Consider the following 24,061-nt stretch of genomic DNA (forward strand, 5'->3'; position numbering starts at 1 on the left):
GGCATGATTTTTCTAACCTTGCCACTTTTTCCATAGAGAGTATAGAGAAGGAAAAGTTCATCTTCCACATAGTCCTCCATGGTTCTGTGTAGTCCCTGAGGAAAAAGTATGTAGTAAAATCAGGATACCATGTGTCGAGTGAAACTGGATAGGTTAAAATTACTTTACTTCTAATTAATGCTTCCCTGATAGTTCAGTTAGTAAAGAATCCGCCTGCAATGCAGGAGACCCCGGTTCGATTCCTGGGTCAGGAAGATCTGCTGGAGAAGGGATAGGCTACCCACTCCAGTATTCTTGGGCTTCCCCTGTGGCTCAGCTGGTAAAGAATCTGCCTGCAACGTGGGAGACCTGGGTTCAATCCCTAGGTTGGGAAGATCCCCCTGGAGAAGGGAAAGGCTACCCACTCCAGTATTCTGGCCTGCAGAGTTTCATCGACTATAAAGCCATGGGGTCGCAGAGTCAAACACGATGGAGTGACTTTCACTTTTCACTTTTCTAGTTAACAGAGAAAAGAAGCTAAGTTTCAAATATAGTGAAGGGAATTAAGTTTGGGGCATGGGCGTTAACAGCTATAAAACATAAAAATGTTTTAACTGTTGTTCTCTGATGAGAATCCTTCAGCAGAGGTATGTAAAATAATCCCAGGATAAACGTATATTCCCTAGTAGAAGATAAACATCTACTAGGGAATGAGTAGAAAATTTTCATTTCAGAGTTTACTTCCTAGAGGTAAGAAAAAATAAATTTTGGACCTTGGTCAAACTTCCTCTGGGACTGGAAAGTTCCAAATCTCTGTGAAGAGCAGACTTATCAATTCTCAGCTTCACTGAAGAATATATGATTTGCTAAGTGGGGAAAAAAAATGAATGAATGAAAAGGACAAAAGGATGAATGAACAAATGTGACTGTGTTACCTTAGACCTTAACAAAAAATCTGATAAAACAGCCGCCAAGCATGTAGCCATTGCACTGAATGTTTTTGCCTTAATTAACTGTCTCCACAATTACTACCTTCTACCACATACAAGTAACAGCAGAAGCAGCCCTGTCACAAAATATGCAGGATGTCTGGGATCTGGTTAAACTGTTACACAATTATCACTAAAAATAAATAGGAATAAATATTCTCTCTCCCCCTAAAAGCAATTTAATATAATCATGTCAAACAATGTTGACACTCTGATTTACTAGGTTGGCTTCTATTTACTCAGATAAAACCCAGAATTCAAGTGCTAACATCGGAACATCTTTCTTGAAGTTTGTTACCTACAAGCAGTTAGAGCCTAGCAATAGATAAAAGCAATCATCAAAATAAGAGTAACTCTTAAAAGTGTACTTATCGATGTTTTATATTCACTTGAGGATACTGGTAAAATTATGTTTTCTTCAGCTGTAAAAAGGTCTCTTAGCATATACAGAATAATAAATGATACCTTCAGAATAACAGTTACTCAAACTATGGCAATAATACAAATCATTACTTCTCATGTTTGGAAAAAATACACTTGTTGAGAAAAGGATCACTTAGACTTTCCTCACTTACAAATTTATAAAATTTGATCTGGCTGCCAATATGGAAAAAATCATTTCATGTGGCAGTTATTCCTATATCATCTATCTTCTCTATTAATCTGCAAGCTCCTTCCGAGAGGGGACCATGAGCCCACACACTGTAACTAGACAGTAGCCCCTGCTCTCTGCAACTAGAGAAAAGACTGCGCAGCAACGGAGATCCAGCACAGCCGAAGATAAATAGGTAAGTTATAACAAAATAGAAAAAAAGGGAGGGGATCATGACCCAGTCACTGCTATTACCACCACAACACACGGCTCAGAGGAAAACATAAGATATTTGTTGAAAGCATCTTTTGAATACACCCTTTTGTTGACTGCAGACAGTCTATACTGGAGTTTCTTCTCTTTTTACCTCATCCTAACTGGAAAGATCTTTTCCATAGCTGCCCCCAGTTTATTGGAATAAAAGATAAAAAGATAGGTGAGGGAAGAGAAGACAAAGGAGAAGAGCAGAGGAAGGGAATTCAAAGGCAAAAAAAAGAAACAAGAGAAAGAAACCAGATCTAATTAGAGAACTGACTGCCTCTTGCTGGACTTCAGGACACCTTTGTTCCTAGTAGAAGGAAATCCTGCTAATATGCTGAGATCACGCCACAATAATCCTGGGGTTTGTTTTGTTTCCCCACCACATCCCTCCACCACTGTAGATAACTAATTTCACTGGTTTCTGGTTTGCTTCTGTTTCTTTTTGCAAAATAAGTATATATATTTATGTGTTTTTATTTCCCAATTCCTCCTTATACAAAAAATAGCATACTTCACATACTCTTTTGCGATCTATTTTTTTCACCTAACAATGTATCCTGGAAAGTACTCTGTATTAGCTAATAGAAAATTTTAAATACCAGCATATCCTGGGTGCTCAAGGAAACAAAAAAATAGCTCTTCTCAGTGTCTTTGATTAATTGCAACTATCTTAACTCTTTAAAAATTGGAATGGTGTAAAACAGGCCATTCCATTTATTTGACTAATCAGGTTAAGACATAATTACATGTATGGCAGATGAAAATTACCATACTCAAAGAAATCACATTCAGTAAGATTCAATTAACACTAAATATAATATTAACTTCATTTTTGTCAGAATGCCTTTGAAGATTTAAAAATGGTTCACAATTAATTACTATTATGCAGTACTATGAAAAAAAAGTCAAAATCTGTAGCACTGTAGAAAATGGGTTTTGTTTTTCTTTTTTCTGGTCTTGTTGCATATTACAGCATCTTAGTTCTCTAATCAGGGATTGGACGCACACCCAAGGCAGTGTGTGGAGTCGCAACCACTGGACCACCAGGGAATTCCCTGGTTGGTTTTTTAACATTATTCCGATGTGATATAAATATAATAGAGAAAACTAGCTTCCCCAGTTTACACTACTTGAAGAATATAGTTTGTGGAATATATGTGCAGATTATAATCATCTCATCTTGTTATCTATTTGATTTCACCTAGCTATTATTAATAACAATGTTATAGTAATATATCAACATATACATCTTAAAATTCATTAATACACATATAGAATACCACATCAATGATGGGATAAATATGAATTCTAAATAACAGGAACAATAATAATAGTTAAAATAAATAGTTACCCAAACTATTGCCAAACACTAAGTGCCTTATCTCATTTAATCTTTATAATAGCCAAAAGAAACAGATATCATCATTGCCTCTGTTTAACAGACATTTTTCAATACTTTGACCAACAGTCACCAGCCAGGCAGGGTTGGAGCCAGGATTCATTTCAATGCCCTCGATCTTGGGACTTTCCCCTGTACTGCAGGGATATTTTAAGTTTTCTTGTGTACATTACAGATGGTTTCATTTTGTACTGACTGGTTGGGAATATTCCCTCCAAAAATGTTTGTATCTGATTGTTTTAAATTTCTGGAGCCCAGTATTCAGTCATCTTTAATCCCCTTCCTTCTAGATTTTTGTGAAGTTGTATTCTAGAGTAAGGTTAATGTGACTGAAAACAGAAATACATAAATAAATTCTATTACAGAAAAATAGAAAAGAAAAGGAACATACCATCTTGCATAGAACATACCACTGGCTTCAAAAAGCCAGTATTTATCTGAGAAAAATATAGTTTAAAAATTGTATCAGTTAAATTTACTATTAGAAAGTCAGCAATTGAGGTGCTCAATTATAAAAAGAATTAATATTATAAAATATAACTTTCAGATATTATAAGTTTGGGGACAAGGCCTCAACAATATGGACACTGAAACTTACCAAAAGACACTTAAGGTTTAATCTACAGTATTTCAACACAGAAAGTGCAAGGGAAACCATCTGGAAAAGGAAAAAAGCAAACTTTTCAAATTTTGGAAGAAGGTATAGAAAATATCTTTACGATCTTAGGGCAGGGAAGGATTTCTTAACTGAGACACAAAAGCACAAACCACGAAGAAAAGACTGGTAAATTTTACCACACTAACGCTTAAAACTTTGGCATTATAAAAGACAAAATGAACAAAAGGAAAAACATGCCACAGAGTTGTAAAACATATTTTCAACATATATAACTGATAGCTGGCAAATAATTTGTATCCATAATATATAAAGAATACCCAAAAGCAGAAAAAGAAGGACAAACAATCCAATTTAGAAATGGGAAAAGGACAGAGGCAAGGCACAGAAGAAGAAATTAACAAACACATCCACAGAATGTATCATGGAAATGTAATCACAATGAGATAGAACTCACCAATCAGATCTGCAAAATTAAAGGGGATAATACACAGTGTTAGTGAGGATAAAGATCAAAAGGCACATTTTACTCATATTACTGGAAGGAATGTAAACTGGTACAATTACTTTTAGAGCAACTTAACAATATTTAGCGGAGAAGGCAATGGCACCCCACTCCAGTACTCTTGCCTGGAGAATCCATGGACGGAGGAGCCCGGTGGGCTGCAGTCCATGGGGTCGCTAAGAGTCCAACACGACTTTCACTTTTTACTTTCATGCATTGGAGAAGGAAATGGCAACCCACTCCAGTGTTCTTGCCTGGAGAATCCCAGGGACAGGGAAGCCTGGTGGGCTGCCATCTATGGGGTTGCACAGAGTCGGACACGACTGAAGCGACAGCAGCAGCAACAATATTTAGACCAGAACAGTATCTTTCAAGCTTTTTTGATACATATCTGTACCTGAAACAAAAGTTTCACAAAATAATTCTTACCCTTGCTACATGAGATACTAAGGGATATCCTCTTTCCTATTTTTTTCTATTTTACATTATTCTATTCTACCCGGGAGATAGTGAAGGGCTCCAGGAGATAGTAAAGGACAGGGAAGTCTGGCATGCTACAGTTCACAGGGTCACAAAGAGTCGGATACAACTCAACGACTGGACAACAGTTCTACTCCTACCCTAATTTATCCTTTTCTATTTAATTTTACAATGTTGGTTTCAGCCCACTAAGATAACTTCAAGATCATTAACAAGTCACGTCCTGGAAAACATTAGGCTAGATGAAATTCTAGAGCATATACAAAATTGTTTGCAATAGGAAAACATTAGAAATAGTGCATAGAACTGATCAACAGGCTCCATCAACAAAATTTACAAATTGTACATACTGCACAACAATTAAATTATCTAGAATCAACACAGATTAGTCTCCAAAACAATTCTGATCAAAAATCACTGTCATAGAATAATGCATATGATACACTATTTGATAAAGTTTTAAACATGCAGAAAACAATACTATTTTAATGTGTAATGGATATTGACATACCCATGGCTGGACTTTGATGGAAATGTTTTCATAACAAAGTTCAGACCAGAGGTAATGCCAAAGGCAAAATTTGCCACGTAATTCTATCAATGAATTAGTGTAATTTGGTTTTTCCAATTGACAAGAAAATCTTCAAGATTTTAAGCTTAAGTTAATCATCGGAGTATGAAGGAAGGATACAGTTACCCAACAGTAAGGAAAACAAAATTGCAGAATCAGAATAAACCACTCTAATACTGTCTTTACCATGAACATAGGAATTCAATGAAGGCTTGATACTGACAATTCATAAACCACAATTTCTTTCATCATAAGATAAAATTCTACCAACAGCACAGGAAGATATTAACTCAATAACATAGAAAAAGGAGAGTATCTTAAAACGCCAGGGAAGAAGGATCTGAAATAGGAAAAAAGTGCATTACAACGTGATTTTACTTCTGCTCTCACTCTGCTTGCAAATTTCCCCCGTTTCTGAACAGGAGGGAGCCCCAGGGCAGAGGCTGGCATTTGCACCGGGAAACTCTTCTTCACAGTGACAGTGTCATGGCAAAAGATCATCCCATATGATACCCACAATATATGCTGCTTTACTGTTTTCTCCTTATGTGTATTTTGGGATACATAACTTGGCTCATGTATTTACTGAATTACTCAAATTAAAAAGTGCCTTGTGCTTTGAAAAATAGTTTCTTATGCATTTCCTCATTTTGTTGAAATGTAATAAAAGAACAATGTTATTATGGAATTTTAACATACTGATATTTTGCCTTGCAATATAAAAAGAAATAGAAGAATAAGTACCTTTTCCAGCCAGAAGCTCCTGCTACTGACATCTGCCTTCAGAGGTTCCAAACAAGACACTCAAGAGCCAACGTTCCAAGTTTTTTAAGAGTAATTTTCGTTTTTTCCGCCACACCACATGGCATGTGGGGTCTTAGCTCCCTGACCAGGAATTGAACCTGTGGCCCCTGCAGTGGAAGCACAGAGTCCTAACTGCTAGACCACCAGCGAATTCCCATAAGAGTAACTTCCAAAACCAAATATATATCAACTTAGGTAATCTTTTGCATGACATTTCCTACTTTGGCTGTTTCTCTTAAACTTGTATAGTTCAATAATTTATTTCTAAACTATCCCTGTTTGGGACAGATAACTCCTTTCTGTACATACTGTATTTTGAGAGTTTTATCTGTACTTTTAATAATAACACAGTTAAAGATCAGTGGACAGGACGACAGTCTTTCAGTAACTGAACACAATAAACATACTCATTCCTAATCCTCTTGAAGAACAGATCAAATAATTCATTTTTCTGTACAAAGCATATAATAAGCAATCTCTACATGTTATTACTGGTAATCAGTATTATTCAGTGTTTGTTAATATGGCAATGTGTCATATTACTTGATAATACCTCTGACCTAATTAATTAAACTGATAAATGGACATTCATTTGCCTAATTCATTCAACAGATATTGATTTAGTGCCTGCAGGAGGCACTAAATTGAAAGCAAATATGTAAAAAAATAAAAATAACATGGAGCAAAAGGATATCCAGCTCATAGCTGCCTGTGTCAATATTACCCCAACCCAGTAGTAAGCATGGGCCTTAAGCACTAATAAACTAGACACACTATCTATCAGAGAATGCATTTTCCATGGGAATTGTTATTGTGCAGTTAATTAGAAGCTCCTAAATGCCGGTACCTGTTCTCTAGAAGTGATCCCAGAAGAAAAATGAAAAATAAGAAAATTATTTTTTTGCAGAGAAAGCCTCAAAGCTCAGTTGGTAAAGAATCCGCCGGCAATGCAGGAGACCCTGGTTCGATTCCTGGGTCAGGAAGATCCCCTGGAGAAGGGAAAGGCTACCCACTCCAGTATTCTGGCCTGGAGAATTCCATGGAGAAGTCCATGGGGGTCACAAAGAGTCGGACATGACTGAGAATAAGCCCAGTGTCATACATTTTCAAAATTCAACTTCACAGTATGAAATCAACTCTAAAGCTATGCTGGAGAAACTTAATATATAAAAAAGTTTTCTTGCAATACAACGCCCAACGCTTTTTCAACAAATCTGCCTATCTGGGCAACACAGCTGATGATGCTTTTATAATCAAAGAAATAGGGCATGAAGGAAAACCAATGTCTTTTAGGACACCAGCATACAGCTTACAGAATCAGTGTGTTAATGAGCTCCAGACCAAGTAAATGTCAATGGAGTAATGATGGTGCCCACCTGCATGCTTACCTGAGCCCTTAAATGGTATGTCTTCTGAAAGTTAGAAGTAATATAAAAATGTATAAATGTAATATAAGATAATTAAACATGATCCCAATTATCCCTTGCCAAAAAGAATGGTAGGCATAACTTACCTCCACTTGAATGAGGTGTCATAAACCAATGACAGTAAGATCCCTCCTATAAAACTGCCAACTAAAGTGGGTCAATTATAGACAGGATGGACAAGACTGAAAAACTAAAGGCCCAACTAAAACCAAAGCACAACTTCAAAGGGAATGGTATTGCCACATGTTTAAGATAAACAGCAAAATGACTTATGAAACACAGAAACACAGTTGCCATTTTAATGATTTCACTGTAAACAGTTTCCAAATTTCACAAAGACTGATGAAGCAGATCTTCAATCCAAAGCAAAGTTGCATTTAGTTGGAAGAGATTACCGAGCTCATCAGCATTAATCTTTTCAGAGAAGCACAGCAAAAGTGCCACTTTCAAATATGAAAAATCATCAACATTAACTATACAAATATTTTTAGATTGCAGCTCAAGACAGTAAAGAATCTGCCCACAATGCAGGAGACCTGGGTTTGATCTCTGGGTCAGGAAGACCTCCTGGAGAAGGGAATGACTACCACTCCAGTATTCTTGCTTGGAGAATACCATGGAAAGAGGAACCAGAGTCGGACACAACTGAGCAACTAACACTTTTACTTTCACACACTAGCTAAAATGAACAGGTACTTGAGACATTTGTAAATCCATTTGAAATTTAGATCCTTATAGATCTAATATAATTTTTTTAAGCCCTTTAACATGCCTATTAAAAAGCATCCTGTTAAAGATCTCTGCCCCACAATGTAACTTTAACATGGCCTTCAACAAGGCCAACAACCCTTAGCCTTGGCTCATTTCCATTTGCAATTCACACTGTTCAGTCAAACACACTCAGCATAATACAGAATATATTATAATGTGATCACAATTCATGATTTACTCACATACTATCATCCACTGGTACATGTCAGCTCAAAATGTCTTCCATGGGGACATATACATACTAGATATGAGTTCAGGTTAGATCAGCAAGGCTGAGATATATAAAAAGTACACTCCAATGTCAGATTAATGCTGAAAAAAACTATTATGTCTTAAATTCCCTGGAGACTTTCATGTTAAGATGAGCTCGCCACGTGAATCAGACAAATGTCCCTTCTGAATAATGAAAGCAAGGAGGATCCTACCAGCCTTCCATTGAAGGACACTATGAATATCCCTTTCAGAGAAGGAAGTTTACCTGCTCCCTTTAAGTAAATATCTGCATTTAGGGCTGCCCTGGTGGCCCAGTGGTTAAGAATCCACTTGCCAATGCAGTGGACACAGGTTTGATCCCTGGTCCGGGAAGAGCCCACATGCCACGGGGCAACTCAGCCTGTGCGTCACAACTACTGAAGCCGGTGTGCCTAGCAAGAGAAACCACGGCCGTGAGAAGCCTGAGCACGGTAACAAAGAATAGCCCCTGCGCAACAGTGAAGACCTGTGCAGCCAAAAACAAACAAGCAAACGTATTAAAAAAAAAACAAAACCTCATTCAGCCCTCCATGTTCAGCTTTGAACAGGAGTCCCTGATGTCACACTGCAACCCTGATCATTCCATTTCATAATTCCACTCCCTTTCAAAGAGATTCTCAAATCTTTCCTGGTCAATTCTGATTTACAGGAAGTCAATTTCAGTAAACCTCAAAGGTAACAGCATCCTAGGGGCATTTTAATTTCACTTTAGCCATGTGATAAATCCAAAATTAAATATGACAAACTCCTAGCGTCATCAGCAAATCCCCTGGGTACTCTACATTTATAGTTCTAGATTAATAGCTTTTGATGTTTAAACACAGTGTCTGTAATCCACTTAAGTAAAGGACCCAAAGGGAAAAACACTTCACTTTCTAAAACTGTTCCTCTCTATCAGCCTCTTTCTCTAAGCATCCTTTAATTATGTACTGCAATTTGGCCAGGCTTGTCTGGTTCATTGAGAAACCTCTAAGAGCAATAATTTAGTACCTTAAAGCATGACGTCATATCAGGTGACTCTTCAACACAGTTTCAAATAAAGAAAATCAATGACTACTCATACAAAACAACTTCACCTGGTCATCCATAGTCAGAGGGACATAAAGAAAACAACTGCAAAGTGCAGTAAAATGTGAAGAGAATACACATTTTTCCTCCACCCATCTGCAGTATTTGTTTGGTTCATCTTATCCATTCAAGAGCCCACTCTCTTCATCTGATGTGCTGCATTAAACTGTAAAACCATGAATATTGTGAAGTTTTTGGAAAAGATTTTTTTTCACCTATCACAAAGGACAGTTACATTAGCCACAATGGACATGCTGTGGGGTCCCATGAAATACACAGTAGAGAATGGTGGGGAAAAAAAGTTTTCCCAGAAAGATAATTCAATTCTAAAAACCAGTTCTCCACCATGAATGTCACCTTCAGTCTATCCTTCAGACTTAGCATAACCACGCTGTTTAAAACTGCAACCCACATCTAAATTCTCACTTCCTTTTCTCTGCCCTCCTTTTTTTCATTTTTTTATAGCCCTTACAATTTTCTAGCACAATAAATAATTAAATCATTCTCTGCTAGAATTTAAGCTCCAGAGGAAAGAGATCTTTGTCTATTTTGTTCACTGACTTACTCTAAACACCTAAGACAATCTTATACAAACCAGTCACTCAGAAAATGTTTTTTGAATGAATGAATGAATTTACATTGCGGCTTCAGTATAAAATATTCTAGAGCTAAATACCAATTTCATGTGCACAGTTAACAAAATCTACTGGGACTTCCCTTCTGGTCCAGTGGCTAGGACTCCATGCTTTCAATGAAGGGGGTCCATGTTCCATCCTTGGTCAGGGAGCTACATCTCACACGCCTCCACTAAGAGATTACATTTTGCAACTAAAGACCTCACATGCAGCAACAAAGACAGACGATCCCAAGTGCCACAACCAAGACCCAGGGCAGACAAACTAATAAATAAATGTAAAAAAAAAAAAAAAAAAAAAGACAGTGATAGGTGCTACAAAGCCAAATAGAGGATTAAAAAAAAAAAGCCTAAGGGGATGGTGAGTGAGAGAAGTGCCTTTGTAGATGAGGTAGTCCCCTTTGAAGTGATGGCAATTAATTGGGTGCCATGCAGATTTGGGTAGAACGGTTAAGTGAACTTTGAGTATGGAGAAAATGCTGAGGATGGAGGCAGATTTGATAAGTCCAGAAACAACAGTAAGGCCTGTGCAGAATGAGTGGAGTGTGCAAGAATGTGGTATCCATTACTTCTGCGTGCATGGGTGCTAAGTCCCTTCAGTCCTGTCAGACTCTGCGAACCTATGGACTGTAGCTAGCCAGGCTCCTCCTTCCATGGGATTCTCCAGGCAAGAATCCTGGAGTGGACTGCCATTTCCTTTTCCTTCCCCACCCAGAACCAGGGTCTCCTAGGTCTCCTGCACTGGCACATGGGTTCTTTACCACCAGCGCCACCTGGGAAGCCCCCTATTGCTTTTACCCACACTTAATACCGTGTATATCGCCTAACGCCCTGGAAAAGAGATTACATTTCACCTAGAGTACTCAGATTCTCTGATAGTAAATGCTTCTATTCCAGCCTCCAAATAGCTGTATCAGCACATCATATCAGATTACAAGGCACACAGCAATATTGTTAAAAATCATTCCAAGAACAGCCACAGGAGTCACGAAACTGACCTAAGTACCACTGCCCCGGAAGGTGCAAAGCCAAGTAGGAACGTAGTACTAGAAAGGTGTGAAGCTAGGAGGCTCAGTAAACATCAAACAGTGACTGTCACTTCCTAGTTAGGGGGAAAGATCTTCGTGGCAAAGCACTGTTTGAGAACTCTACTCCCTTTTACTCAGCTCTGACAAAGATTAAGTCGCCAAGCGCAGTACCAGTCAGTTCTTCGACATGCGTTTTGTTACAGTCCTGGGCTCGAACTGTTCAGACATATTATGTAATTTCCCAAAGAACAAAAAGCAAAAAGTTCCCTTTGAACTCGCCTTCCAACTCAGGAAGTTCTTTCTCCACCTGGGCGGAGCACTTGGAAAGTTTTTAGCGTCTCAAAAAATCCCTGCTTCCAGGGCAAGTATCTTCCAGCTTAAAATAAAGACTGAAGGCTATTTCTCCCCACCCCCCCACAGCAGTTCCCAAACAGCTTGGCCTAGCTTTTAGTCAGACTTCCTGCACTATCCCTTGACCGAATGTTGAAGGCAAAGTGAGTTTAGCGCGCCGGTTCGGGCCCGGAAGCTGGGGGAAATAGAGATGTACAGGACGGGAATCCAAGATTGAGTGACGGAAACGAAAACCGCAGCTTCAAGGAGGTGCGGAGAGCGGGAAAGAAAGGCGAAGCCCCGAGGCAGTTGCCTCACCCGCGCTAGCCTAAAGAGAAAAAGCCTCCAGTTGGGTGACGAGCCCTGGCAAGACGCCACACGCGACCCTCGCGGGGCCGCGCCACTTCCGCTAGTGACTCACGCATGCGCACCTCACGCCGCCTCGGTCTGAGACCTGGGTCGGGGTACGATCCCAGGGCCGTGCGCCGTGCCACCGCCCGCGGCTGTGCGCACGCACGCCGACACCTGAGCCCCAGTACCGGGCAAGAGTGTCGCCCCCGAGCCCCGCGCCCAGGCCTCGCCGGAGGACTTGCGCACGCGCAGACACGCCTAAGCAAGCGGCCCCGGGCGGGGCTCTCGCCCCAGGGGCTACTCTCACAGCTGCCGCGCCCCGAGGTCGGGCAGCGGGGGGCGGGGAGAGGTGGCTTCCCGCTGTGGGGATCTGCGAGGGGCCGGATTCGAGCCCGGCACCCCCTCCTGACTTCCTGCGCCATCCCCTCTGCCCTTACCTCAACGCAGGCCCGAACCACATCCGCTCGGCCTCCCGGGTCGCCGTTACTGCTCGGTTGGGGGACCGGCGCAACAACCAGCTGGCGCCTCCCCCAGAAGCAGCCGGGCCTCGGCGGGATGCGCCCGGATGCCCGATCGCGGAGGGAAGAGGGGGGAGCGGACCCGAGGGGAGGGGAGGGGAGGGGGCCGGGCGATGGCGCCTCGCCCCTCCTCCCCGCTGCCCCCCTGCCGCCCCCGCCCCCGCCCCCTTTCTCGCCTGTGAACGGACCCCTAGTACTGGGCACCGGTTACCCCGCTGTGTGCACCTCTGCCCTTTTCTCAGGGATTCCCCTGTGGACACACCCCACCTTCTCCAGGCTTCTGGTCCCCAAAGTCTTGGGAATTCGGAGATGCCTGACCCGGAAGGATGAGGCGCACAGAAGATGCTGGGGCAACCTCTTGCAGAGTCCCTCTCCCCAAGCCAGTGCTGGCTTTTCGACTGGTGGTCCCTCCATTAGGGAGTTCAGATCACTTCTACACACGGTTTCCCTGCTTTCCCTTCACTGCTGTGGGGCTGAAGTCCTGTACCTTTCTAATCCAAAGGCCGAAATAATGGGTGATGGGAGCTGAGGCGGTGACGTAGGTAGGTTAAGGTTACGTTGGGTCCTTTGGAACAACCGTGCTCTCCGTTTATTGATCTGCAGTCATTTCTTGTATTACACTGCACTTCTCTTGGTCTTCGTAGATTTTCGTAAAATGCATCACAGCTTTATGTGTGTGCTGTTAGTCGCTCAGTCGTTTCCGACTCTGCAACCCCATGGAGTGCAGCCGGCCAGGTTCCTCTGTCCATGGGATTCTCCAGGCAAGAATACTGGGGTGGGTTGCCATTCCCTTCTCCAGGGGATCTTCCCCACCCAAGGACTGAACCCGGGTCTCCTGCACTGCAGCCAGGTTCACAGCTTTATAATGTGCAATAATTTCTTCCACCTTTCTGCAGTGACTTTGGGCCTAAGTGGGTTTTGGTATTGATGAAATGCGCTGTAACTGATGTTGTTAAGCTGTTCCTATGAAGTAAACTGGTTTCTTTTACACTGGTTTTTTAACACAGATTTTGAGGTAGGAGATAGATGGGCTCCAGGTTGGAAATTTACAATCAGTCACACTTCTGCTTACAATTTTTGAGATAAGGGATAGATGGGCTCCAGTTGAGGAATTCACAGCCAACAACAACAGGATACATAGCCAGTCTTTGTCTCTCACCTCAGGGGAATAATCATTGCGAGGACAAAGAAAGGAAAAAAAAAAACCCTGTCTGATAAGGGAGACACTGCACATGTGCAGAAAGGCTCCTTGTAGTCAAAAGTCAGAGGCTAATGAGTCTTCAAGGCTATAATGAGCCTTGCTCCTCCCAGAAGCCTTCATTTCAGAAATCCATCTTGGCTAGGCTGCGCATGGTCACCCCAGGGGAGGGTCCTGAGACAAAATAACCAGAGAGGGGCAGAGCAACGTGACTGGTCTGAGACCCGGAAAACTGCCCCTTTATGAAACTGCCCCTTTATGAAGGATTTAAACTTCCCAAAGGCGTGATTCTTTCTCTCAGCTCTCCATGTACCTTTCCACATGTATTTTTCTTTTCAATAAACTTTTTAATTTACTCTTTACCTTCTGCCTCCTCATCTGAATTTGTTCTTGACTAGGCAGGCAAGACTAGGGACTTTTAGCCCTAACTCCTGGCTCCTGTGGTCCGGTGGTTAGGGCTCCCGGTTTGGGAAACTCAGACCTTGCTTCCAGCCACCGCTCACTGCTGTTTGCTTGCAAGCTGTCACTTACTGCTGCACACATCTGAAATGTTTGACACAGGTTCGAAGTTCAAATGATTTACCAAAAGCCGCATAGCCTCATGGAGTAACTGAGATTTCAACTCAGAATGACCATGTCAGTCTTTTGTGTGGTTTGGCTTTTGTCATATCATTGAAGAAGCATCATTCTGGAACATCTAACCACTTTTATGGCAGGTGCTATAGTTGGCAGGCATTACGTCTATCATCAGATCATAGTCCTCTGAGCCCCACGGGGCTTGCATTTATTTGATTTTATGGGATATGAGCTGAACAGAAGTGACGACATTGCATAAGACAAAGTCCCCCCACCCCACCCCACCCCACCAAACAACTAGTTATCCTTTGGCTTGCTTTTTTTGGGTGCACTGCTCAGCTTGTGGTATTTTAGTTCCCTGACCAGAGGTTGAACCCAGGCCCTGGCAGTGAGAGCCCAACATCCTAACCACATTCCATGCCCTCGAATGCTGGGGAGTTCCCCCTTTTGGCCTTTTGATATAAACTAATAAAACTGTAAGTGAAAGTTCAGCTTGGAATTTTTATTTGAAAAGGATAATCAAAAGGAACTCCTTCAAGAGTGTTTATCTAAGGGGGAGGGTGGCCAGATGAGGTGGGGTTATCACTTAAACTTACCTTCCTTATACAATTACTTGTGATGTTTCTATCTCACTAGATTGTGAAACTCTTGAGGGCATAAGAAAGAAAGAAAATGAAGTTGCTCAGTCGTGTCCAATTCTTTGCAACCCCATGGACTGTAGCCCACAAAGCTCCTCCATCCATGGAATTTTCCAGCAAGAGTACTGGAGTGGATTGCTATTTCCTTCTCCAGGGGATCTTCCTGACTTAGGGATCAAACCCAGGTTTCCTTCACTGCAGGGAAATGCTTCACCGTCTGAGCCACCAGAGAAGCACCCTTGAGGGGATAGATCTTGCCTTATTATGTATGTATCATAAAATGCTTAAGAATTGTTTGTGGAATCAAATTAACCTTGATTATGTGCCTTTTACTTCTCTGTAGCTCAAACGATAAAGAACCTTCCTGCAAGGCAGGAGACCAGGGTTTGATCCCTGTGTTGGGAAAGTTCCTCTGGAGAAGGGAATGGCAATCCACTCCAGTATTCTTGCCTGGAGAATTCCATGGATGGAGAAGGCTGGCAGGCTACAGTTCATGGGGTCCCAAAGAGTCAGACACGACTGAGTGACTAACACAGTATGTGCCTTTGGGTCCTCAAATATGCTTTGCTACTACATGAAAAGACCTAAACATAAATGTGAATCCATAGTCTACTTTCATTTGGGATGGTTTGTGCCAGTTCTCCTGGACCTGATAGCCTGGTTAGACACACCTCTTAAGTGTTCAGTTCAGTTCAGTTGCTCAGTCGTGTCCAAGTCTTTGCGACCCCATGGACTTCAGCAAACCAGGCTTCCCTGTCCATCACCAACTTCTGGAGCTTACTCAGACTCATGTCCATCAAGTCGGTGATGTCATCCAACCATCTCATCCTCTGTCGTCCCCTTCTTCTCCTGCCTTCGATCTTTCCCAGCATCAGGGTCTTTTCCAATGAGTCAGTTCTTCCATCTGGTGGCCAAAGTATTAGAGTTTCAGCTTCAGCATCAGTCCTTCCAATGAATATTCAGGACTGATTTCCTTTACTATTGATTGGTTGGGTCTCCTTACAGTCCGAAGGACTCTCAAGAGCCTTCTCCAACACCACAGTTCAAAAGCATCAATTCTTCAGTGCTCAGCTTTGTTTATAGTCCAACTCTCACATTCATACATGACTACTGGAAAAACCATAGCCTTGGCTAAATGGACCTTTGTTGGCAAAGTTATGTCTTTGCTTTTTAGTATGGTGTCTAGGTTGGTCATAGCTTTTCTTCCAAGGAGCAATTGTCTTTTAATTTCATGGCTGCAGTCACCATCTGCAGTGATTTTGGAGCCCAAAAAACTAAAGTCTCTCGCTGTTTATATTATTTCCCCATCTATTTGCCATGAAGTGTTGGGACTGGATGCCATGGTCTTAGTTTTCTGAATGTTGAGTTTTAAACCAACTTTTTCAGTCTCCTCTTTCACTTTCATCAAGAGGCTATTTGGTTCTTCTTTGCTTTCTGCCATAAAGGTGGTATCATCTGCATATCTGAGGTTATTGATATTTCTCCTGGCAATCTTGATTCCAGCTTGTGTTTCATCTAGCCTGGTATTTCACATGATGTACTCTGCATATAAGTTAAATAAGCAGGGTGACAATATACAGCCTTGATGTACTCCTTTCCCAATTTGGAACCAGTCTGTTGTTCCATGTCCAGTTTTAACTGTTGCTTCTTAACCTGCATATAGATTTCTCAGGAGGCAGGTCAGATGGTCTGGTATTCCCATCTCTTGAAGAATTTTCCACAGTTTGTAGTGATCCACAAAGTCAAAGGCTTTGGCATAGTCTTAAGTGTGATTGATACTAATCCGAAAAGGCTTTAAGTCACATTTTGTTTTTGTTTTTTTTTAATACCTGGTCAACCAGTTTTCTCCCTCCTGCTTTCCTTGTCGCATATTACCATAACACTGAGTCTTCATTAAAAATCACTTATTTTTCTGTTCAGGAAAGGACTTTTCCTTTGATCACCACCAAAGCTAAAATTCATCATTAAACAAGTTTAGAGTTGATTCATGAAACAGGAATTCTTTGTTACTCAAACACTCGCCGTTTCCTGCCTCTTTATGCCTGTATCCATACTATATTTAAGGCATTTAAAGGGATTCAGGGACTTCCCAGGTGGCACTAATGGTAAAGACCCACCTGCTAGTGCGGTAGACTTGATTAGCAGTAGGGTCGCGATCCCTGGGTGGGAAATATAGCCTGGAGGAGGGCTTGGCAACCCACTCCAGTATTCTTGCCGGGAGAATCCCCACGGACAGAGGAGCCTGGCGGGCTACAGTCCATAGGGTCGCAAAGAGTCGGACATGACTGAAGCAACTTAGCGCACATGCAAGGGATTTGAGTCACTGTTTAGAAAGCAAAGTTATAAAATTTAAAAAAACTTTCATACGGAATGTCATACAGAATTTACAAATCAACCTATATAACAATCCTTTCTCTGCAGAAATAATACTGCTGACAAATTAGTAACTAATTTTTAAAAGATAAGGTATTTTTAAAATAAGATACATATATCTTTAAAGTCCTGAAGATTTTAGTCCTGAGATTATTCCTAAATGATGAAAAAATAAAAGACAGTATATAGTAGAGACCGTCTGTGATTTCAGCACTGAAATATATTGCTAATGGGGAATTTGATGTTAAGATGAGATTACTGCAAGAATGATTAGAACAGAGGATGCAAGCAAGTGTTGATTATAGAATATATTCCTAGAATATAAAGTAGGAACTTTCCTGCAACAAATCTGACACATAGAGCAGTTGGATTGCGGAAAGAAATTGTTAGAATACCTCTATTTTTGTCTAAATTAAGAACTCAAACTTTTTTTTTTAACTTTACATAATTGTATTAGTTTCGCCAAATATCAAAATGAATCCATCCATACATGTGCTGCCCATCCTGAACCCTCCTCCCTCCTCCCTCCCCATACCATCCCTCTAGGTCATCCCAGTGCACTAGCCCCAAGCATCCAGTATCGTGCATTGAACCTGGACTGGCATCTCGTTTCATACATGATATTTTACATGTTTCAATGCCATTCTCCCAAATCTTCCCACCCTCTCCCCCTCCCCCAGAGTCCATAAGACTGTTCCATACATCAGTGTCTCTTTTGCTGTCTCGTACACAGGGTTATTGTTATCGTCTTAAAAAATTCCATATATATGCGTTAGTATACTGTACTGGTGTTTTTCCTTCTGGCTTACTTCACTCTGTATAGTAGGCTCCAGTTTCATCCACCTCATTAGAACTGATTCAAATGAATTCTTTTTAATGGCTGAGTAATACTCCATTGTGTATATGTACCACTGCTTTCTTATCCATTCATCTGCTGATGGACATCTAGGTTGCTTCCATGTCCTGGTTATTATAAACAGTGCTGTGATGAACACTGGGGTACACGTGTCTCTTTCCCTTCTGGTTTCCTCAGTGTGTATGCCCAGCAGTGGGATTGCTGGATCATAAGGCAGTTCTATTTTCAGTTTTTTAAGGAATCTCCACACTGTTCTCCATAGTGGCTGTACTAGTTTGCATTCCCACCAACAGTGTAAGAGGGTTCCCTTTTCTCCACACCTCTCCAACATTTATTATTTGTAGAGTTTTGGATCGCAGCCATTCTGACTGGTGTGAAATGGTACCTCATAGTGGTCTTGATTTGCATTTCTCTGATAATGAGTGATGTTGAGCATCTTTTCATGTGTTTGTTAGCCATCTGTATGTCTTCTTTGGAGAAATGTCTATTTAGTTCTTTGGCCCATTTTTTGATTGGGTCATTTATTTTTCTGGAGTTGAGCTGTAGGAGTTGCTTGTATATTTTTGAGATTAGTTGTTTGTCAGTTGCTTCATTTGCTATTATTTTCTCCCATTCTGAAGGCTGTCTTTTCACCTTGCTGATAGTTTCCTTTGATGTGCAGAAGCTTTTAAGGTTAAGTAGGTCCCATTTGTTTATTTTTGCTTTTATTTCCGATATTCTGGGAGGTGGGTCATAGAGGATCCTGCTGTGATGTATGTCAGAGAATGTTTTGCCTATGTTCTCCTCTAGGAGTTTTATAGTTTCTGGTCTTATGTTTACATCTTTAATCCATTTTGAGTTTATTTTTGTGTATGGTGTTAGAAAGTGTTCCAGTTTCATTCTTTTACAAGTGGTTGACCTGTTTTCGCAGCACCACTTGTTAAAGAGATTGTCTTTAATCCATTGTATATTCTTGCCTCCTTTGTCAAAGATAAGGTGTCCATATGTGCGTGGATTTATCTCTGGGCTTTCTATTTTGTTCCATTGATCTATATTTCTGTCTTTGTGCCAGTACCATACTGTCTTGATAACTGTGGCTTTGTAGTAGAGCCTGAAGTCAGGTAGGTTGATTCCTCCAGTTCCATTCTTCTTTCTCAAGATCGCTTTGGCTATTCGAGGTTTTTTGTATTTCCATACAAATTGTGAAATTATTTGTTCTAGCTCTGTGAAGAATACTGTTGGTAGCTTGATAGGGATTGCATTGAATCTATAAATTGCTTTGGGTAGTATACTCATTTTCACTATGTTGATTCTTCCAATCCATGAACATGGTATATTTCTCCATCTATTAGTGTCCTCTTTGATTTCTTTCACCAGTGTTTTATAGTTTTCTATATATAGGTCTTTAGTTTCTTTAGGTAGATATATTCCTAAGTATTTTATTCTTTCCGTTGCAATGGTGAATGGAATTGTTTCCTTAATTTCTCTTTCTGTTTTCTCATTATTAGTGTATAGGAATGCAAGGGATTTCTGTGTATTGATTTTATATCCTGCAACTTTACTATAGTCATTGATTAGTTCTAGTAATTTTCTGGTGGAGTCTTCAGGGTTTTCTATGTAGAGGATCATGTCATCTGCAAATAGTGAGAGTTTTACTTCTTCTTTTCCAATTTGGATTCCTTTTATTTCTTTTTCTGCTCTGATTGCTGTGGCCAAAACTTCCAAAACTATGTTGAATAGTAATGGTGAAAGTGGGCACCCTTGTCTTGTTCCTGACTTTAGAGGAAATGCTTTCAATTTTTCACCATTGAGGATAATGTTTGCTGTGGGTTTGTCATATATAGCTTTTATTATGTTGAGGTATGTTCCTTCTATTCCTGCTTTCTGGAGAGTTTTTATCATAAATGGGTGTTGAATTTTGTCAAAGGCTTTCTCTGCATCTATTGAGATAATCATATGGTTTTTATTTTTCAATTTGTTAATGTGGTGTATTACACTGATTGATTTGCGGATATTGAAGAATCCTTGCATCCCTGGGATAAAGCCCACTTGGTCACGGTGTATGATCTTTTTAATGTGTTGTTGGATTCTGATTGCTAGAATTTTGTTAAGGATTTTTGCATCTATGTTCATCAGTGATATTGGCCTGTAGTTTTCTTTTTTTGTGGCATCTTTGTCAGGTTTTGGTATTAGGGTGATGGTGGCCTCATAGAATGAGTTTGGAAGTTTACCTTCCTCTGCAATTTTCTGGAAGAGTTTAAGCAGGATAGGTGTTAGCTCTTCTTTAAATTTTTGGTAGAATTCAGCTGTGAAGCCGTCTGGACCTGGGCTTTTGTTTGCTGGAAGATTTTTGATTACAGTTTCAATTTCCGTGCTTGTGATGGGTCTGTTAAGATTTTCTATTTCTTCCTGGTCGAGTTTTGGAAAGTTGTACTTTTCTAAGAATTTGTCCATTTTTTCCACGTTGTCCATTTTATTGGCATATAATTGTTGATAGTAGTCTCTTATGATCCTTTGTATTTCTGTGTTGTCTGTTGTGATCTCTCCATTTTCATTTCTAATTTTATTGATTTGATTTTTCTCCCTTTGTTTCTTGATGAGTCTGGCTAATGGTTTGTCAATTTTATTTATCCTTTCAAAGAACCAGCTTTTGGTTTTGTTGATTTTTGCTATGGTCTCTTTTGTTTCTTTTGCATTTATTTCTGCTCTAATTTTTAAGATTTCTTTCCTTCTACTAACCCTGGGGTTCTTCATTTCTTCCTTTTCTAGTTGCTTTAGGTGTAGAGTTAGGTTATTTATTTGACTTTTTTCTTGTTTCTTGAAGTGTGCCTGTATTGCTATGAACTTTCCCCTTAGGACTGCTTTTACCGTGTCCCACAGGTTTTGGGTTGTTGTGTTTTCATTTTCATTCGTTTCTATGCAAATTTTGATTTCTTTTTTGATTTCTTCTGTGATTTGTTGGTTATTCAGCAGCGTGTTGTTCAGCCTCCATATGTCGGAGTTTTTAATCGTTTTTCTCCTGTAATTGAGATCTAATCTTACTGCATTGTGGTCAGAAAAGATGCTTGGAATGATTTCTATTTTTTTGAATTTACCAAGGCTAGCTTTATGGCCCAGGATGTGATCTATCCTGGAGAAGGTTCCATGTGCGCTTGAGAAAAAGGTGAAATTCATTGTTTTGGGATGAAATGTCCTATAGATATCAATTAGGTCTAACTGGTCTATTGTATCATTTAAAGTTTGTGTTTCCTTGTTAATTTTCTGTTTAGTTGATCTATCCATAGGTGTGAGTGGGGTATTAAAGTCTCCCACTATTATTGTGTTATTGTTAATTTCTCCTTTCATACTTGTTAGCATTTGTCTTACATACTGCGGTGCTCCCGTGTTGGGTGCATATATATTTATAATTGTTATATCTTCTTCTTGGATTGGTCCTTTGATCATTATGTAGTGACCTTCTTTGTCTCTTTTCACAGCCTTTGTTTTAAAGTCTATTTTATCTGATATGAGTATTGCTACTCCTGCTTTCTTTTGGTCCCTATTTGCATGGAAAATCTTTTTCCAGCCCTTCACTTTCAGTCTGTATGTGTCCCCTGTTTTGAGGTGGGTCTCCTGTAGACAACATATGTAGGGGTCTTGTTTTTGTATCCATTCAGCCAGTCTTTGTCTTTTGGTTGGGGCATTCAACCCATTTACGTTTAAGGTAATTACTGATAAGTATGATCCCGTTGCCATTTACTTTATTGTTTTGGGTTCGAACTTATACACTGTTTTTGTGTTTTCTGTCTAGAGAATATCCTTTAGTATTTGTTGGAGAGCTGGTTTGGTGGTGCAGAATTCTCTCAGCTTTTGCTTGTCTGAAAAGCTTTTGATTTCTCCTTCATACTTGAATGAAATCCTTGCTGGGTACAATAATCTGGGCTGTAGGTTATTTTCTTTCCTCATTTTAAGTATGTCTTGCCATTCCCTCCTGGCTTGAAGAGTTTCTATTGAAAGATCAGCTGTTATCCTTATGGGAATTCCCTTGTGTGTTATTTGTTGTTTTTCCCTTGCTGCTTTTAATATTTGTTCTTTGTGTTTGATCTTTGTTAATTTGATTAATATGTGTCTTGGGGTGTTTCGCCTTGGGTTTATCCTGTTTGGGACTCTCTGGGTTTCTTGGACTTGGGTGATTATTTCCTTCCCCATTTTAGGGAAGTTTTCAACTATTATCTCCTCAAGTATTTTCTCATGGTCTTTCTTTTTGTCTTCTTCTTCTGGAACCCCTATGATTCGAATGTTGTAGCGTTTAATATTGTCCTGGAGGTCTCTGAGATTGTCCTCATTTCTTTTAATTCGTTTTTCTTTTATCCTCTCCGATTCATTTATTTCTACCATTCTATCTTCTAATTCACTAATCCTATCTTCTGCCTCTGTTATTCTACTATTTGTTGCCTCCAGAGTGTTTTTAATTTCATTTATTGCATTATTCATTATATATTGACTCTTTTTTATTTCTTCTAGGTCCTTGTTAAACCTTTCTTGCATCTTCTCAATCCTTGTCTCCAGGCTATTTATCTGTGATTCCATTTTAATTTCAAGATTTTGGATCAATTTCACTATCATTATTTGGAATTCTTTATCAGGTAGATTCCCTATCTCTTCCTCTTTTGTTTGGTTTGGTGGGCATTTATCCTGTTCCTTTATCTGCTGGGTATTCCTCTGTCTCTTCATCTTGTTTAAATTGCTGAGTTTGGGGTGTCCTTTCTATATTCTGGCAGTTTGTGGACTTCTCTTTATTGTGGCTTTTCCTCGCTGTGTGTGGGTTTGTACAGGTGGCTTGTCAAGGTTTCCTGGTTAGGGAAGCTTGTGTCGGTGTTCTGGTGGGTGGAGCTGTATTTCTTCTCTCTGGAGTGCAATGAAATGTCCAGTAATGAGTTATGAGATGTCTATGGTTTTGGGGTGACTTTGGGCAGCTTGTATCTTGAAGCTCAGGGCTGTGCTCCTTTGTTGCTGGAGAATTTGCTTGGTGTGTCTTGCCCTGGAACTTGTTGGCCCTTGTGTGGTGCTTGGTTTCAGTGTCGGTATGGAGGTGTTTAATGAGCTCCTGTCAATTAATGTTCCTTGGAGTCAGGAGTTCCCTGGAGTCAGGGTTTGGACTTAAGCCTCCTGCTTCCAGTTATCGGTCTTATTTTTACAGTAGTTTCAAAACTTCTCCTTCTATACAGCACTGTTGATAAAACATCTACTTTAAAGATGAAAAGTTTCTCTACTGTGAGGGTCACTCAGAGAGGTTCACAGCGTTACACGGAGAAGAGAAGAGGGAGGAGGGAGTTAGAGGTGACCCAAATGAGATGAGGTGGAATCAATAGTGGAGAGAGTGGGGTAGCCAGTAGTCACTTCCTTATGTGCATTCCACAACTGGACCACTCAGAGATGTTCACGGAGTTATACAGAGAAGAGAAGAAGGAGGAAGGAGACAGAGGTGGCCAGAGGGGTAAAAGGGGGGAATGAAAAGGAGGGAGACAGCTCCAGCCAGTAATCAGTTCCCTAAGTGTTCTCCACCATCTGGAACACACATAAACTCACAGAGTTGGGTAGAGTAGAGAGGGGTTAGGGAGGAGACACAGGCGACCTGGTGGAGAAAAAGGAGAGTCCAAAGGGAGAGAGAGCAGTCAAGCCAGTAATCTCACTCCCTAGTGAAAAATGGGTCCTGAAGATTGGGTTCTTAAAAGTACAAAATTGGTAACAAATACATAAAAGCAAAAATTAAAAATCTAGAGTACAGTTTGGAATTTCAAAAATATGATGTTAAAGAAAAGAAGAAGGAAAAGAAAGAGAAAAAATGAACAAAGAAAAACAAACAAGGTCACGAAAATTATAAAGA

General features: G+C 40.3%; 1 protein-coding gene across 13 annotated transcripts in view; it reads right to left on the bottom strand.

Moving 5' to 3' along the window:
- Window positions 1–12,629, bottom strand: part of RCBTB2 (RCC1 and BTB domain containing protein 2) — a 42,529-nt gene extending 29,900 nt beyond the window's left edge. The window contains exons 1-3 of one of the 13 annotated variants that reach the window (XR_011569685.1): window positions 3,819–3,878; window positions 753–845; window positions 18–95 (exon numbers count right to left, since the gene is read on the bottom strand). Coding sequence is in view for 5 of the 13 variants with exons in the window: in XM_019971271.2 (XP_019826830.2) it covers window positions 18–95; window positions 753–845; window positions 3,819–3,878 (231 nt within the window). In the remaining 8 variants the exon portion in view is untranslated. Of the gene's footprint in view, window positions 1–17; window positions 96–752; window positions 846–3,818; window positions 6,116–6,136; window positions 6,304–12,137; window positions 12,271–12,494 lie in introns of those variants that run through there. The other 12 variants (XM_019971273.2, XM_019971272.2, XM_019971271.2 and 9 more) reach the window with 12 other exon arrangements.
- Between the last annotated feature and the right edge of the window lie 11,432 nt (window positions 12,630–24,061).

Source organism: Bos indicus, chromosome 12 (assembly GCF_029378745.1).
Source record: "Bos indicus isolate NIAB-ARS_2022 breed Sahiwal x Tharparkar chromosome 12, NIAB-ARS_B.indTharparkar_mat_pri_1.0, whole genome shotgun sequence".
Taxonomy (NCBI): Eukaryota; Metazoa; Chordata; class Mammalia; order Artiodactyla; family Bovidae; genus Bos; species Bos indicus.